Source organism: Kogia breviceps, chromosome X (assembly GCF_026419965.1).
Source record: "Kogia breviceps isolate mKogBre1 chromosome X, mKogBre1 haplotype 1, whole genome shotgun sequence".
In the NCBI taxonomy this organism is placed as follows: domain Eukaryota; kingdom Metazoa; phylum Chordata; class Mammalia; order Artiodactyla; family Physeteridae; genus Kogia; species Kogia breviceps.
The window spans coordinates 35,868,736-35,884,815 of record NC_081330.1 but is presented as its reverse complement, the minus strand read 5'-3'; the positions used below and the strand labels follow the sequence as shown (position 1 = coordinate 35,884,815).

At 40.6% G+C, this 16,080-nt stretch overlaps 1 protein-coding gene across 9 annotated transcripts in view; it reads left to right on the top strand.

The window, feature by feature from the left end:
* TMEM164 (transmembrane protein 164) overlaps window positions 1-16,080 on the top strand; it is a 168,027-nt gene that overhangs the window by 90,000 nt on the left and 61,947 nt on the right. For all 9 annotated transcript variants that reach the window (XM_059049829.2, XM_059049842.2, XM_067023366.1 and 6 more), the window contains one exon: window positions 13,628-13,694. In XM_059049829.2, the coding sequence (XP_058905812.1) occupies window positions 13,628-13,694 (67 nt within the window). The remainder of the gene's footprint in view (window positions 1-13,627; window positions 13,695-16,080) is intronic.

The following is a 16,080-nucleotide window of genomic DNA, read 5'->3' as shown; positions in this document are numbered from 1 at the left end:
GGGGTGCGTGAGGGCAATGAGGACAGCCTGACATGTGATCTTGGCATTGCAAGATTGATGCCCTGTTGGCCTTGGGGCCACATGATATTATGAGAGCTCAGTAGCCCCATGACCCTCTCTTTTTCTAGATCCCATTTATTATACACTCAAATTTTTAAACAGCATTATTCTCCGCAGGGAGACTCATATCTCTAGGACTGTCCTGAGTTCATGAGGTGGGCTCAGGCTGAAGCTGCTGTGCCTTAATGGTTTCACTGTCTCAGCACCCCCTTTCCTAGTGCTCAACAGACCAGATGCTCTGGAGTCCCCAAAGGAGCAGCCTTTTGGCATCTTCACCTCAGAGGTAGCTGCTTTTTGGTCTAGCTTTGGACTCATGACTGAAAAGGGTGTTTGGGAGACTGTCTCTGACCTGAGCAGCTTTATTAAGACTGTTCTTGGCACGGGAGAGGAAGCCGTACATATGAATGCTATAGATTTCAGAGGGAAAGATACTGGGAACCTAAAATCCATAGTAAATAAACAGCAATTCAAGGACACCAATTTCCTTTCTGATACGGAAGCTGCTCTGGTGTCTGCGGTCCTCTGAGCCACTGCCAGGTTGCTACCTGCAACTGTACATATTCTCCCTTAATGCATAGAAGAGGGAAGAAGCTTTCAGATTGTTCACAGGTCTCCCCTCCCCTTCCACACACAGCAAAAGCAGCCTTTCTCCCCATGTGTACCTATTCAATTTTGTTCTCTCCTGGAAATTTTTGACTTCTACAGTCTTGGACCACAGTTTCTTTCTTTTTTAAAATATTTTATTTATTTTTGGCTGTGTTGGGTCTTCGTTGCTGCATGCGGGCTTTCTCTAGTTGCGGCGAGTGGCTACTCTTCGTTGTGGTGTGCTAGCTTCTCATTGCGTTGGTTTCTCTTGTTGTGGAGCATGGGACCCAGAGTGCCCGGGCTTCAGTAGTTGCAGCGCGCAGGCTCAAGTAGTTGTGGCGCATGGGCTTAGTTGCTCCATGGCATGCGGGATCTTCCCAGACCAGGGCTTGAACCCATGTCCCCTGCATTGGCAGGCAGATTCTTAACCACTGTGCCACCAGGGAAGTCCCTGGCCCACAGATTCTGATTCAGTATTTTCATCTCCCCACATTCTCTCCTGGAAGTCTCTCTGAAGGTTTTTGGAGCAGGGACTGTTTTTTTTTTTTTTTTTTTTTTTTTTTTTTTTTTTTCTCCCTCGTTGGGCTGTTCTGCTTTCAACATGTGCTTGAATGTACGCAATTTCCCGGTAAAAGCAAGGCCGGACATACAGATGACTTTTCCCATCTGGGAAAGCATGAAAAGGAGTTCTCAGCAGAGGAGCGGGGACTGATCATTTGGGGCCTCTTTGTACTTTGTCAGCACAGCTAATCCTTTTGGAAGCCAAGTTCAGAATCTACTGTGCTAATTATTGGGCAAAAGTAATTCCAGGAGGGAAAAACAGTACAGAATAATAGATAAAGTTTGGGTAAGTTATGTAGGAGCTGTTCAGTAGGTAATGAAAAAGTAGGGGGAATTCCCTGGCAGTCTAGTAGTTAGGATTCTGCGCTTCCACTGCTGGGGGCATGGATTCAATCTCAGGTCGGGGAACTAAGATCCTGCATGCCGTACGGTGTGGCCAAAAAAAAGAGAGAGAGAGAGAGGGAGAGAGAGAGAGAGAGAGAAAAAAAAATAGACGTTTCATTCTCATTATAAAAGTAATCCAGTCACTATAAGGAAAACATCAAGTGTTACAGAACAATAAAGAAGAAAATAAGAATAAGTGATAATTCCGCCATTAATATGTTGGTATAATTTCCTCCCAGTCTTCTGTGTATATATGCCCATTATGAAAAACAAAATTGGGATTATTTTATACATGCTACTTTGTAATATAGTAAAAGTTAGTACGCTATGATTGTTTCCCAGTGTCATTAAATATTCTTCTAAACATGATTTCTAATGACTGCATAGTATTTCATCATTTGAATGGACATAATATGTATTTAAACCGTGCCCTGTTATTCGACATTTGGTTTGTTGGATAGATATGATTTGTGGAATCTTGAAGAAAGCCGTGGAAATAGATGGCTTTAGGTTTTAGTTCTGCTATTTCTTAAGCCTTCGGAGCAAGGCTTAAATCTTAGCATCTAATTTCCTCATTTGTCAAAGAAGGCTCTGAATAGTAACTACTTCTTTGGTGGTGACAATTAGATGAGAGATGATCCATGTTAATCTCTTAGCGTGAAACCTAACATAGACTAAGTAATCAATAGGTGTTAATAATATATAGAATTATCCTTGTCCTTACGCTTCACCATCTGTGTACTAACTTAACTGTTAGAATTAGGATCCCAGGGAAGGAAAATTACTTTCATGCAGATAAGTAGAATTTCAGAATGAAAACTGCCTTCGGATAAGTAACCCTTTTCATTAGTTGAGCACTTTCCAGATGGGGCCTTCGGCCAACTTCATGAAATTCACAGGAAGAAAGGTTTTGGAGGCCCTGCAGTTGTGTAGCCCCATTTGGTCCAGAACAAGGAAGTGGGAAACCACCAGTTGCAAACAGGAAGTTTATCTTCGTGCCCACAGGCAAAGCCAGCCAAGCCTTCCTGTTGTACTTGTTTGGTTTTCTTTACTTGTTTTTTTATTTTCCAACTTTTATTCTGAAATGTTTCAAACCTATGGAAAGGTGAACAGGGCAGTACACCAAGCACGGCTATGACCTCCACCTAGATTCAGCGGTTTTTGGCATGCTTTCTGATAAGTGAGTTAAAAGATGTAAGATCCTAACTGCATTCCCTGCTACATGACAGGCTTGTGCTGTGGGGCCTCACACAGCGAGCAAAACGTATATACTCTGAGACCAAGGGCTTACGAAAACAGAAGTTCAGAGTGGAAGGACCCTAGGCTCTGGGATGATAGAAATGTATCTATTGTTTTTATAATACAAATTACAGAAAGCAAATCTTAACGTAGTTCCTGGCTGAAGGGAAAAAAGTCGATCCAGACTTCAAATCAACATGACAATGTAAAAAAAACATGACAATGTATAAATAACTTCTAATATACTCATATAATTGAATAATATACAGCAGTGAGAAACAGACTAAGTGTGTTAACATGGACAATTAGAAGAAGCCATGTTGAATGAAATGTAATTTGCAGAAGGGGATGGATATGCATGTACACACACACAGTATATCATTTATCATTTATTTAATGGGATAGACATGAAACAACAATGTATATGGTTTGTGGATATATACAAATGTAATAATGTATAAAAACATAGGAAGGACTCCAACTCCTTCAGAATAAAGGCTCCATCTGGTTAGGGAGTAGAGGAGATGAATGGTATTCAGGAAGGTTACATGGAACTTCAACTAAATCAGTAATGTTCAAATTTATTGAAGTGTGATGCTGGATGCAGAGGTTCTTTTTATATTATTTTTATACTTTTCTGTATGTTGGAAAATTTTAGTGTTAAAACTAGAGGGAAAAAGCACTATTTAAAAGGCTTAGAATCTAGGATCACTTATTTTGTAGGTGTAAAAGCTGAGGCTGGGAGAGTTGAGTGTTTTGCTTCTCATATATTTTGAATTTGACTTAATTATCATACAGTAGAGTTGACTTTTTGGCATACAGTTCTATGAGATCTTTTTCCATTTTTTTATTATGATAAAATACACTTAACATAAAATGTAACATCTTAACCATTTTTAAAGTGTACGGTTCAGTGGCATTAAGTATATTTATGTTGCTGTGCAACCGTCACCACCATCCATCTCCAGAACTCTTTTCATTTTGCAAAAACTGAAACTCTGTACCCATTAAGCAATAAATCCCATTACCTCCTATCCCCAGTCCCTGGCAACCAGCATTTCTGTCTTTATGATTTTGACTACTCTAGATAGGTACCTCATACAAGTGGAATCATACAGTATTTGTTCTTTTGTGACTGGCTTATTTCACTTAGCAAAATGTCCTGAAGGTTCATCCATGTTGTAGCATGTGTCAAAATGTCTAAGGCAGCATGATATTTCATTGTATGTATATAGCATATTTTGTTTATCCATTCATCTGTTGATGGACACTTGGGTTGCTTCCATGTTTTAGCTATTGTAAATAATGCTGCTATGAACGTCAGTGTACAAATATCCCATAGAACCCCTGCTTTCAATTCTTTTGGGTATATGCCCAGAATTGGAATGGCTGGATCATATAGTAATTCTATTTTTAATTTTTTGAAGAACTGCCATACTGTTTTACACAGCAGCTGTACCATTTTACATTCCCATCAACAGTGTATAAGAGTTCCAATTTGTCCATGTCTTTGCCAACATTTGTTGTTTTGTTTTTGATAGTAGCCATTCTAATGGTGTGAGATAGTATCTTATTATGATTTTGATTTGCATTTTATTTTCTACTTTCCCTTGTGATTTCTTCTTTGATCCATTGATTGTTTAAGAATGTATTTAATTTTCACAAATTTGTGAATTTTCCCATTTTTCAGTTGACCCTTGAACAACATGGGTTTGTACTGCATGGGTCTACTTATACACGGATTTTTTTCAATAAATACTACAGTACTATACAATCTGCGGTTGGTTAAATCTGTGAACATGGAACTTTGGATATAGAGGGCCAACTATAGAGTTATATGCAGATGTCCGCTGCTTGGGGTATTGGTGCTCCTAAACCACCCCCCACCCATGTTGTTCAAGGGTCAACTGTACTTCTGTTAATGATTTCTAACTTCATCCTGTTATGGTTAGAGAAGATATTTTGTGTAATATCTATCTTTTAACATCTGTTGAAGCTTAGTTTGCCACCTAACATATGGTCTATCCGGGAAATGTCCCAAATGCACTTGAGAGAATGTGAATTTTGTTGTTGTTGGGTAAAGTGTTCTCTATATGTTTGTTAGATCTAGTTGGTTTATTGTGCTGTTCAAGTCCTCTAATTTCTTGCTTTTCTTCTGTCTGACTGTTCTGTTACTGAGAGTAGAGTATTGAAGTCTCCAACTATTATTGTAGAACTGTCTATTTCTCCCATCAACTTGGTCATTTTTTCTTCATATATATATATTTATTATTATTATTATTATTATTATTATTATTATTATTGTGGTACACGGGCCTGTCACTGTTGTGGCCTCTCCCATTGCGAGCACAGGCTCTGTACGCGCAGGCTCAGTGGCCATGGCTCACGGGCCCAGCTGCTCCGCGGCATGTGGGATCTTCCCGGACCGGGGCACGAACCCACGCACCCTGCGTTGGCAGGCGGACTCTCAACCACTGCACCACCAGGGAAGCCCCTTCATATATTTTGATGGTCTGTTATCAGGTACCAACATGTTTATAATTGTCATATCTTCTGCTGTATTGAACCTTTTACTAGTAAATAATTTTCTTCTTCATCTTATAAACTCTTTTTATTTGGGCAGACATTTATTTACTTATAAATTTTAATTTATTTTTTGGCTGCATTGGGTCTTTGTTGCAGCACGTAGGCTTTCTCTAGTTGTGGCGAGCAGGGGCTACTCTTTGTTGTGGTGCGCGGGCTTCTCATTGCGGTGGCTAATCTTGTTGCAGAGCATGGGCTCTAGGTGCACAGGCTTCAGTAGTTGCAGCACTCAGGCTCAGTAGTTGTGGCGTGTGGGCCCTAGACCGTGTGGGCTTCAGTAGTTGTGGTGCATGGGCTCTAGAGTGCAGGCTTAGTAGTTGTGGCACACGGGCTTAGTTGCTCTGTGGCATGTGGGATCTTCCCAGACCAGGGATCAAACCTGTGTCCCTTGCATTGGCAGGCAGATTGTTAACCACTGTGCCACCAGGGAAGTCCTGTAAACTCTTTTGATTGATGGTTTATTTTGTCTGATATTAGTATAGTCACCTCTGCTCTCTTGGATACCATTTGCATGGAATATCTTTTTCTGTCCTTTCACTTTCAACCTATTTCTGTCTTTGGATCTAAAGTGCGTATCTTGTTGACAGCATACAGTTGGATCATATATTTTTTTAATGCTTTCTGCCAATCTCTGTGTTTTGATTGGAGAGTTTAATCCATTTACATTTAAAGTTAGTACTGATAAGCAGGGGCTTCTGTCATTTTGCTATTTGTTTTCTATGTGCTTTATAACTTTCTGTCACTCATTTCCTGCATTACTGTCCTCTTTTGTGTTTAGCTGATTTTTTTGGTAGTGTAACACTCTAATCATTTCTTTTTGCATATATTCTCCAACTATTTTCTTGGTGGTTATCATGGGGATTACATTTAGCATCCTAAAGTTATAACATTTTACATTGAATTTATTAGCTTAATTTCAATAATATACAAAAACTCTGCTCCTTTACAGTTTCATCCCCACCCCTTTCAGTTAGTGATGTCACAAAATTATATCTTTATACATGTATGCCCCCAAACTTAATCTATTTAAATGCATTAGCCTCTTAAATTATGTAGAAAACAAAATGTGGAATTACAAACCAAAGTAACAGTAACACTAGCTTTTAGACTAATAATTGTGTTTTAAAAAATGTATTAATCTCTTAAATCATGTAGACAAAATTAGATTTACAAACTGCTGTTACACTAGTACTAGCTTTTATAATTGCCCATGTATTTTCCTTTACTGAGACCTTTATTTCTTTATACAGCTTTTGGGTTACTGTCTGGTGTTCTTTCATTTCAACCTGAAGGACTCCCTTTAGCATTTCTTGCAGGGCTGGTCAAGTCATAACAAACTCCCTCAGTTTTTGCTTTTCTGGAAATGTCTTAATTTCTCTCTCAATTTTGAAGGATAGTTTTGTTGGATATAGGATTCTTGGTTGACAGGCAACCCACCCCCCAATACACACCTGTTTAGCACTTTGAATATGTATCTGCCTATTGCCCCACTGCCTTCTGGCCTCCAAATCTGATGAAAAATCAAATTACTCTATCAGTGTGGGTCTATTTCTGGGCTATTTTGTTTCGTCGTTTGATGTGTCCTTTCTTGGCCAGATTTTATTGTTTTGATTGCTATAATTTTATATAGTAAGGCTTACAGTCAGGTAGTGTGATTCTTTCATCTACCTTCTACTTTTTCAAAATTATTTTAGCTATTCTTTTTTTTTTTTTTTTTTTTTTTTTTTTTTGTGGTATGCGGGCCTCTCACTGTTGTGGCCTCTCTCGTTGCGGGGCACAGGCTCCGGATGCGCAGGCCCAGCGGCCATGGCTCACGGGCCCAGCCGCTCCGCGGCATGTGGGATCTTCCCGGACCGGGGCACGAACCCGTATCCCCTGCATCGGCAGGCGGATTCTCAACCACTGCGCCACCAGGGAAGCCCTTAGCTATTCTTTCTTTGCCCTTTCATATACATTTTAGAGTCAGTTTGCCTGTATCTACAAAATATCCTGCTGAGATTTTGATCAGAATTGCATTGAATCTATAGATAATTTTGGCGAGAATTGACATCTTTCTTATGATGAGCCCTTTAAATCCTTTAACATGGTATGTCTTTTTATTTGTTAGATCTCTGATTTCTTTAATCAGCCTTTTGCAGTTCTCAGTGTACAGATTCTGTATATATAATGTTAGATTTATACCTAAGTATTTCAGTTTGGGGGAAGATAATGTAAATAGTATATATTTTTAAAAAATTGGTTTCCAGTTTTACACCACTATTGTGTAGAAATGTTATTGATGTTTGTGTGTTGACCTTGCAATCCTGCAACCTTGCTAAAATCATATATTAGTTTTAGGAACTTTCCTGTTGATTCCTTGGGATTTTCTACAAATACAATAATTCTTTGCAAGCAGAGATAGTATTATTTCTTCCTTTCCAATCTCTATTATTTTTGTTACCTTATTTCACTGGCTAAGACTACTGGCATGGTGTTGAATTGGAGTGCTGAGAGTGGGCACCCTCATCTTGATCCTGATGTTAATGGGGAGAGCATTCGGTATCATTAAGTATGATTTTGGGCATAGTAATTTTTAGATGTCCTTTATCAGGTTGAGGAAGTTCCTTCCTATTGCTAGTTTGTTGGTATTTTTGTTATCATAAATAGATGTTGAATTTTGACAAATGCCTTTTCTGTATCAGTTGATATGATCATATACTTTTTTATTCTTTACACTATTAATTTGGTAGAATTCATTAATTGAATTTCAGATACTGAGTCAACCTTTCATTACCAGGACAAAACCCACTTAGTCATAGAGTAGTGTTATTTTTATACTGCTGCATTAGATTTGGTAACATTTTATTGAGGATTTTAGAGTCTGTGTTCATGAGGGATATTAGTTTAGTTTTAGTTTTCCTCCTCCTCCTCTTCTTCCTCCTCCTCCCACCTCCCCTCCCCGTGCCCCCCAGGTTTTGTATCTGGGTAATAATAGCCTCATAAAATGAGTTGAGAAATGCTTGCTTCTGTTGTATTTTCTGGACCAGGTTGTTTAAATACTTGGTAGAATTGATCACTGAAGCCATCTGAGTCTTATTCAGATTTTTGACTACAGAATCATTTTTATTGAGATATAATTGACATATAACATTATATTACTTTCAGGTATATAACATAATGATTTGTTATTTGTATATAATGTGAAATGATCACCACAATAAGTCTGGTTAATATCCATCACCACAGATAGTTGCATATTTTTTTCTTATGATGAGAATTTTTAAGATATGCCCTCTTAGCAACTTTCAAATAATACAGTACAGTACCTATCATCACCACGCTGTACATTACATCCCCATGACTTATTTCTTTTATAACTGGAAGTTTGTACCTCTTGATCACCTTCATCCATTTCACCCACCCCCAACCCCCTGCCCTCTGGCAACCACCAGTCTGTTCTTCGAATCTATGAGTTTGTTGTTTTGTTTATTTGTTTGCTTTATATTCTACATATAATTAAGATCATGCAGTAATTTGTCTTTCTCTTTCTGACTTACCTCACTCAGCATGATCCCCTCAGGGTCCATCCATGTTGTCACAAATGGCAAGGTTTGGACTGTGCAGGTTATCTGTTTCATCTTTGGTGAGTTTTAGTGGTTTGTGGTTTTAGAGGAAATTCTCCATTTTTTTCTAAGTTCTTGAATTATGTGCATAGAAATATTCATAGTATATCCTTATTATCCTTTTAATTCCTGAGGGACTGTAGTGATATTCCTTCTTTCCTTCCTGATATTGATAACTTTTGCATTCTCTCTTTTTATCCATGTCATTCTGCCTAGTGGTTTTTCAATTATATTGCCTTTTTCAAAGGCAAGCTTTTGGTTGCATTGATTTTTCTCTATTGTTTTTGTTTTTACTTTCATTGATTTCTGCTCTTTATTATTTTATTCTTTCTGCTTGCTTTGGGTTTATTTTGCTCTTCTTTTTGTTGGATTCTTAAGGTGGAATCTTGGGTTACTGCTTTGAGACTATACTTTTTTCCTAATATAAGAATTTCATGTTATAAGCATCTCACCCATTTTGGCATGTCGTATTTTAATTTTTGTCCAGTTCAAAATATTTTATAATTTTCTTTGAGAATTTCGTTCTATGAATTTTCCTTTCCAGGAACTCAGAGAACTTTATCTGTTCCATGTCTTTTGATTCTTGGTTATAATCAAGTGCTAAATTCAAATATGTCATCTGATGAGGGTTTTAATAGCTTCATTTGTCATTGTGAATAATAATGTGATATTCGTTTACCTTGCTTTATTAAGGACTATAATAGTTATCATGTATTGAGGGCTTACTATGTCCTAGGCACTATGTTGATCACTTTACATGGTCTTACCTCATTAAATTCTCTCAACAACTCTTTTAGTTGGTACTGTTATTAGCCCCATTTTATTACTGAGGAGACAGAATCACATATTTTTTTCTTATTTTTGAAAATTTTATTATTTATTTATTTATTTGGCCATGCCGTGGGGCATGCAGGATCTTAGTTCCCTGACCAGGTATCAAACCCGTGCCCCCTGCAGTGGAAGCGCAGAGTCTTAACCACTGGACCACCAGGGAAGTCTCTGAATCACATATTTTAAGTGATTTGTCCAGAGTCAACTCAGCCAGTAAGTGGTAAAGCTGGGATTTGAATGTAGGTTTGATTCCAAACCAAGTTCTTAACCATTATACTACATTTCCTCTAGTTATTTTATTTCTTGGCTTCTCAATAAGCTTGTCAGCTTCTTGAAGGCAAATACTAGGTCTTCATTATATTGATCTCCTTTTCTCTATAGCACCAGGAACGATATTAGACACACACTAATGGACTAATGTGTGTGGACTAAATTTAATGAAATTAACTGACCTGAAAGAGAATCAACCCATAACACTTGCCATATTTTCCCAGGTTGTTACCAACTAAGGTAACTTAGTACAGTATCCTACACAGAAACAAAAAAAGCTGACAGAATATTTGCGACAGTGCTAATGGCCAAGTGTTCTAGCCAGCAAGAAGAAGATTTATAAGTGTGACTGACTGACCTGGAGTCCATCTCTAAGCTCTACTCTTTGGTTCTAGCCTTCAGTCTGTCCTTTTGCTCTCTGTCGATCTCCTTCTCACACTTCAATTTTTTTTTTTTTTTTTTTTTTTGTGATACGCGGGCCCCTCACTGTTGTGGCCTCTCCCGTTGCAGAGCACAGGCTCCGGACGCGCAGGCTCAGCGGCCATGGCTCACGGGCCCAGCCGCTCGGCGGCATGTGGGATCTTCCCGGACCAGGGCACGAACCCGTGTCCCCTGCATCGGCAGGCGGACTCTCAACCACTGCGCCACCAGGGAAGCCCAACTTCGAATTTTTAAAACAGTTCGACTTTCCTCCCTGGTTCATGATCTCTCTCCTGCCTTTTTTTTTTTTTTTTTTTTTTTTTTTTTTTTGCGGTACACAGGCTTCTCACGGTTGTGGCCTCTCCCGTTTAGGAGCACAGGCTCCGGACGCGCAGGCTCAGCGGCCATGGCTCACGGGCCCAGCCGCTCCGCGGCATGTGGGATCTTCCCGGACCGGGGCACGAACCCGCGTCCCCTGCATCAGCAGGTGGACTCCCAACCACTGTGCCACCAGGGAAGCCCACTCTCCCCTTTTAATATGGGGCTTTTAGGTGAGCTCTAGTATCTGAGTCTTACTGTATGCCATGTACTTTTTTAAGCACTTTATACATATCAACTCCTTATAATAATTCTGTGAGTTGGTACTCTTATTATTCCCATTGTACAGATGAGGGAACTCTCACTGGATTTTCTGGTGGCTCATTTTCTATTTCCAATACCCAATAGAATTCAGAGTGGCAGGCTGGAGGTGGTATATAGCAAAAACAAAAGCCTTTGCCTCTGATGTGGTCAGTCATTTACCTGTTGGGCTGTGCCCTGGGTCTGTAGAGGGCAGTGAAGCTGTGTAATAGGGTCAGTTTTGCAACAGAGCACTCTAGGGGTTCCGTCGCTCTTAGGCATGACCTTCCCTGCCCCATGGGCATCCCAGAACCTTTTATCCTACCTGGTCTGTTGTCTGACACACACACATACACACACACACACACACACACACGCACGCAACATGTGTAATGTTCATATCATGGATTTGAAGTGCAGGGTATGGCAGCAAAAACACGGTCTTGAAACTTGGTGAGTGTGACTTTTCCTTCTGTCACTTATTTATTATCTGTTTGATCTTGGGCAAGTCACTTAATCACTTAGTGCTTTGGTCTTCTCAGCTGTGAAATTGAAAACGATACTGATTCTAATAAAAACTGAGGATTGAATGAGATGATGCATTTGAATACTTAGTCCAGTGATTGGCACATGAAAGTGCTCAATATGTGTTAGATATTTTTTTTATAATTAGTGATATGCAAGACCCTTTTATATATTAAGTGTAATTCACCCTTTGGCCTATATGGAGCTTGTGGAACTGAATTTTGAGGACCCAGAACAAGGCTTGTCTTTATCTAGGAATTTATTGGTTATTTTGAATCTTGATGTTGGCTTTTATCTTCTTTATCTCTGGCCTTCCATGGGCCTTTGGGATCAGTTCCATTATCCTCAAGATGTAACTTTTGTTGCCCAAATATCTACTTGGCCTTGTGTAAATGCCAGCATTCTTTTAAGGTGGTAAGAGAGACCCCTGAAACCGGAGCATCCGTGACCCTCTACCTGAGGTCATATTTGCAATGGAGGAAGGGAGGCAGGCTCTGATACAAGACAGTGAGAGGGGTCTGGAGTCAGATAAACCTGGGTTTGCATTGCGGCTCTGCTGTCCTCTGTGTGGCATGGACAAAGTCACTTCACTTTTCTGAGCCTGGTTTCCTCATCCACAAAATGCAAACACTTAATTGTACCCATCTCATAAGATTGCTGTAAAAATTCGGCGAGATAATTTACTTACAGCAGTTAATTTGATACTTGCCTGGAATATGTTAAGTGCACATCATCACCATCATGGCAGCATTGGTAACAACAAGCAGCAGAAAGAAACAAACAGCAGCCTTGGGGCTTGTGTGCTGTTCCCTTGGGGCTCCTTATAACATTGTCTCTTAGTCTTAGGCACACGTCTGTGAGTGCCAAGAGAAGAGCTTAAGTTCTTCTAGGTCCCAGTCAGGACATAACAGAGATCCTGGTATCACGAGGCTGCTGTGAGTGTGGGTGTGTGAGAGTGCACGAGAGTGAGCTTGAGGTCCAGAAGCCACGCTGACTCAGCGATGGTTGTACGTGACCCGTCAAATTAGCTTTTCTCCAGGACGAACACACTGTCATTCTCTGCTTCTCCCTCAGTAGTAAAGGACCACTTGCCTGGATGAAGGAAGGTGCTTAAATCCATCCCCACAGCTCGCACAAGCAGAATTTGTTCCTGACTTGCTTGTTCTTGAGCAAGTCAGGAACCCCCTTAGAAAGGGTTCCTAGTGTGGGTTTTAACAAGTCTGGAATTGGGAAACGGTATCCCTACCCGATGCTGGAGAACCCGTGGTTTTCTTGTCTCTGTCTCTTTTTTCTTCTGTGTTTTGCTTTTAAATCACAGAACCCAGTATGTAAAATAGATGAAGGAAAGTTTGGAAGGCTGCCACTTCTGCCCTCCCCACCTCCCACAGCAGCCCCTGAAGGTGTTTCTAAGAAGGTGGGAGAGCGCATTTGCAAACGCTGCATTTGGCTCCCTGGGTTGTATTAGCTAGCCTTTTTATGCCCAGGTCTCTGTTTGGAGAGAAGCCTTGGGCATGGCTGTGGAAATAAGCAGCCTTGCTCTAAGAAACAGGTCTCTACTGTAATAACACACTAGTGTAATAACACCTGGCTCCCGCAGTTCCCCTTTGTAATGCTGCCTGAGCCGCAACAGTTGGAGCTGAGATTGGGACTGACCGCATGTTTAGGGAACCCAGAGCTCGTTATGCAATGAAGTGTTGTAACCAAAGCGTGTTCACAGAGTGGTTGGGGGATTTTGAGGTGGCGGTGGTGCTCTTCAGGATATTTCAGTTAATGCGAAATATGCTGCTTTTCATTTATTTAGGTGTGTGTGCCAACTCCAGTGCCGTTTTACACGGAGAGCCACTTGTTTACATGCTCTCCCATCTGGCATGGCATAACCTGACACAGTTTTGTCTGCCTCTGCATCAGAGTCAGGGTGTGACCTGCACTTTATCTCTTTTCCTCTCCAGGCTACAGATGCACATGTTGAATGGAGCTCTTCTTGCCCTGCTGTTTCCTGTGGTAAATACGCGGCTGGTAAGTAACCTCTTCTAGGAACATACCAGCAACATACAAAACCATATTTGCTTGCTCATCCTTAGCTCATGTGCCCGTGTGAGTTTAATACTTTTTAAAAATTTTTAAATTAAAGTATAGTTGATTTACGATATTATATCAGTTTCAGGTGTACAACATAGTGATTCAATATTTTTATAGATTAATCTCCATTTAAAGTTATTATGAAATATTGGCTTTATTCTCTGTGCTGTGCAATGTATCCTTATAGCTTATTTATTTTACACATAGTAGTTTCTACCCCTTACCCCTCCATGTAAGTTTTTAAATATCTATCTACACGTTCAGTGTTGAGGTTTGACGCAGCCCTGTTTGGATGCAGTGGAGCTTGATGGGGGCAAGAGTATTGTGTGGAACTCTAGGGCCTTAATAAGGGTTTGGGCCAGAACCAAAACAGACCAAAAAAGTCTACAGAGGCTCTTGGAAGGGTTTGGTGAAGAGAAAGGGGGTCCCACCCATTCGACAGAGGCTTCTAGGTGTTCTAAGGGCCTCTAGTGTGGACTCAGCCACATTGGTCCAGAATAATCTGCTGGGGAGCCTCAAAGCCAGTCTGCTTTGCCAAAGGCCCCTTTGGGCAAGAACTGGATTTCTCCCCTGTTCCTCCAGACCCACAGGGCAGTCTGGCCCACACATTCCCCCAGTGGCTAGCAGGTAGAATCCCACTGTGGCAGGTGGCTGGGTGATGAACCAGTGCAGAGGGAAGCAGAAGCTATAGGAGTGGCTGGGCCCTGTCCTCAGACTCCCATATGTGGGGCTGCAGAGCGATTAGCAGGCTGGGTTGGAAAGCTCAGGGAAAGAAATCACCTGTGAAATCCTTCCTACTGCTTTCTGTTTTCATGACTTAAATTTGCCTCATGCATTAAGATCATAGTTTAAATCTCATAACGATAACCCTTCCTCTTTGGATAGCATTTTATAATTTACAAGGTCTTTTCAAATAACAGTTGTGTAACGTAGATATTAAGCTGGGTGAGGGCGAGTATTACGGCCTCTTGTTATAGAAGAAGAAACTGACATTCAGGGAGACACACAAATTCTAAGTGGCAGAGTTGGGAGTGGAGACTAAGCCTCAGATCCTACAACCACAGCTACACTTCACTCTCTCTGAGGATTTAGTCACTCCCTCTCCACAAATACTCATGTATACCCTTATGATGGTTATACTTTTCTAGGTGCATATTATATATACATCAGTAGAAATTCCTCCCTCCCTCCCTTCCTTCCGTCCTTCCCTCCCTCCCTTTCCCTCTCTACCCTTCTTCCCCTCTCTAATGGCAGATTTGCTATTGTATTTGTTATGACACCTAATACTTTCCAAATAAATGTCAAGCTATAGCCAGCCAGCTTATCAAGAATGTCCAAGTAACTTTCCTTAACATTGAAACTTCTTTAATGAACTCTCTCTTAACTAGCGATTCCAATCACTCTGGTAAATAATCTTGGTCCTCTTTTTCTAAAATGAAGCTGATAAAAGCTCACGGTGGTGGCTCCATTTGCATATGTCTTGACAATTGGCTTTGGTCTTGGTCTGGTTATTTTAAGTGGTTGGGACCCCTCCTGGGTTACCCTGGCTTTCCAGACTTTTTGCTTTGCAACCCCTTATTTGAACTCAAACCTCTTATTTGACTTAAAATAAGACACAGGAAGGTAGGCAACTCTTTAAGCCTGATGATCCAGTTAGGCAGGAAGTCAGCTTTTGACTTCTCTTTTGCCCTTCCTTCCTTCTTGGCCCTTGATCTTTTTAATCCTTTTTTTTTCCTAATTAGCTATAATGAGGAAACAAGAAAATTAGAATGAACTAATTGATGTGTATAACAGTAACACAGACATACGTACACTCACATATATAAAGACAGAGAGTGAGGGAGTTGGAGGAAGTTGCCACAGTCAGCTAAAGGATTTGGGTCATCAGTGAACTTCCATGTGCTGTAGTACTCTGTCCTGTGCCTCATTGGCACTGGGGTTTGCAGACCAGCTAGAGAATACCCAGATCCAAGTTCCTCCTGGTTCTTCATCTTAGAAGCTGACACCTTAGAAGAAGGAACGTGTATTCCAATGGCCCATATTACAAGTAAGTGCTCTTTGCCTCCAGGATTTCAGAGTAGGTCTCTTTCTGGCTTCAGATGAAGTGTCTCAATGGTGATTTCCCTTTTGTTTCTTGGAGGGAAGGAGGGGAAATGCATCATGGAACTATTATTAGATCAGCAGAGAGCTGAAAGCTTGTCTGGTCTAATCTTCTAGAGGGGGAACTTAGATGGATAAATGACTTACCTAAAAAGCCAAGGTGGGTGCCCCTCGAGCCCAGGTCTCCTGACTCAGACTTCAGAGCCCTTTTCCTGTTGTCTGC